General features: G+C 44.5%; 1 protein-coding gene across 1 annotated transcript in view; it reads right to left on the bottom strand.

Annotated features, from left to right (window-relative positions):
- Positions 1–1,268: 1,268 nt before the first annotated feature.
- The window catches only part of LOC101851650 (complement C1q-like protein 4), an 8,793-nt gene continuing 7,996 nt past the window's right edge, over positions 1,269–2,065 (bottom strand). Inside the window, exon 3 of the mRNA XM_035970510.1 lies at positions 1,269–1,958. Within this exon, the coding sequence (XP_035826403.1) occupies positions 1,752–1,958 (207 nt within the window). The 3' untranslated portion in view covers positions 1,269–1,751. The remainder of the gene's footprint in view (positions 1,959–2,065) is intronic.

Here is a 2,065-nt window from a genome sequence, read left to right on the forward strand (position 1 = left end):
CAAGTCGAGATATTTGCGAAAGAAGGAGGTGGGGTCACTTGTTTTCAGAAGTAAAATTAGTGAGAAAATGGCCGTCAAAGATTAGTTATATACTCAGCTTAAGAGTCCGTGGTAACTGAAAAGTTACATTTTTGTGCCTTTTATCAAAGTTTTTCTAAAAAATCCACACAGAAATGAGTTCTTTCATGGGCATGAAAGGTGTTGAGCCAAAAAACAAAAATTTGAATAAAGTTCACAAACCTGCGGAAAAATGCAGGTTTCTTCACTTTAATTATTTTGACGAGAGCCTGATTCCACCACGCTGCCTCACCTATGGAGTGTGCTAAGACATAACTGCACTGCCCCCTTTCTCCACGTATCCAGGAAACAAACATATTTTTTTAAATGATTCTATTAAACTCACAGAAGGAAAGCTTTTCTCTACAAAGTGCATTGCAGTGTTACCTTAATTCATACGAAAAGCATGGTGCTGTTATGCTGCGATTTTGTACAAATTCAAAGTTTCAAACAAATCTTTATAAAAAAGAAGCATAGTATAGGATTGCAACCTAACTTGTTTGAAACTCAAATACACATTGATCAATACTTTATAAACATTGAGAGAGTTGATATCAAATATCAAACTACACGTATGTGGGTCATTATTTTGCAAAATAACACAAATAATGCATTATCATAAAATGTACACGTTTCATTCGCTAAAACCAGCTAAAATTATAACAGAATGGTACACCGTTGAGTGGTTATTGCATGCGATTCACGACAGAAATCATAATAAACCATAATAATAACTGACTTGAGTGTTATTTACTATTCACTGAGTAAAAAATCTAATATACATCACAACGATAAGACAATTAACAATAATGTACAGGGGCGTATCCAAAAAGAAGAATCTCCTGCCCGAATTCCTGATCTGACTCGACTTAGGAGTGGCTCTCCCGTCTTGGTTTTCCCCGTTGGCCACAATTTTCTCTTGCGACGCGCTCCCTTTCTTCCCAGAGGAGGTCGGTTGCTTCCCTTGGTGAGGACCCTCGCTCTTTGAGTTGACTGCTAGCTGCGTAGGGAGGGCTTGAGCGGGGAGAGAATGGTGGGGGATATTGCTTGTGTGGTTTTTGTTTTTGCTCAAACAATCTTTGCTCGAGAGTAAAGGATTTTCTCTCTGGCATTTACTGCTGTCTTTGAAGTTGTCCTCCTTTTCGGAAACTGACGTCAGCGAACTGGAAGTTTCAGCTGCTTGCGAATGCGTAGGATTTTTCGTTTTTTGCTCGTTATTTCTGCCTGCGTCTTTTCCTTTATTGCGTTCCCTCTGATTTGAAGTACTGTACGCGCCGTTCCTTTCGTAATAGACAACGTTTTTCTCCCGATTATTCCCATCACCCCCGCTGACGTCATGGTTCTTCCCCTTCTCGTTCTCCACCATGACCTCAATCACGAGGTCAGGCTTCGACTTGTCGTTCTGATTCACCACATCATCCGCCACGCCCTCAATATCTACGTCACCAAGCTTGCCCCGCCCACCTTTCCTTCCCCTCCCTCCTCTTTCCTTCTCCTTTCTCCCCCTCCCTCTCCCTCCCCTCCTACCGCTATTCCCCCTTCCCTCTTCTCTCCCACTATGCATCCCCCCGTCAGTCAAATCTTCCGAAACCCTTTCCCCCTTCCCTACCACCATCTCCTCTTCCCCCTCCCCCTGCCCTAGCCCCTCCCCCTGTGGGCGTGTCTTCGCCCTAGAGCCCTCCTCCCAGCCTTCGTCAAAGACCCCGATAGAGGCAATGACCCGAGAAAGTGGTATACATGTAGCCGTGCAGATAAGACGCGCGGCTGAGAAGTACCAGCCAGACCTGGTCGTCAGTCTCCATGTTGAGAATCACAGTGTTGGAGGCGGACGCCCAGTACGGGAAACTCTCCGCCCAAATAGTGGCCACCATCTTGCCGTTGAGGACGATCTCCACAGCGGCCTGTGGGAGAGAAAGAGGGGTGGATTATTGAAATAGGGCATCATTGATCATTGATTTCTTCTTTGTATTTTTGGTTTCAGACTGGAATAATGGGGTGAAAAGAACGG

This window comes from Aplysia californica, unplaced genomic scaffold (assembly GCF_000002075.1).
Source record: "Aplysia californica isolate F4 #8 unplaced genomic scaffold, AplCal3.0 scaffold00277, whole genome shotgun sequence".
Classification (NCBI taxonomy): Eukaryota; Metazoa; Mollusca; class Gastropoda; order Aplysiida; family Aplysiidae; genus Aplysia; species Aplysia californica.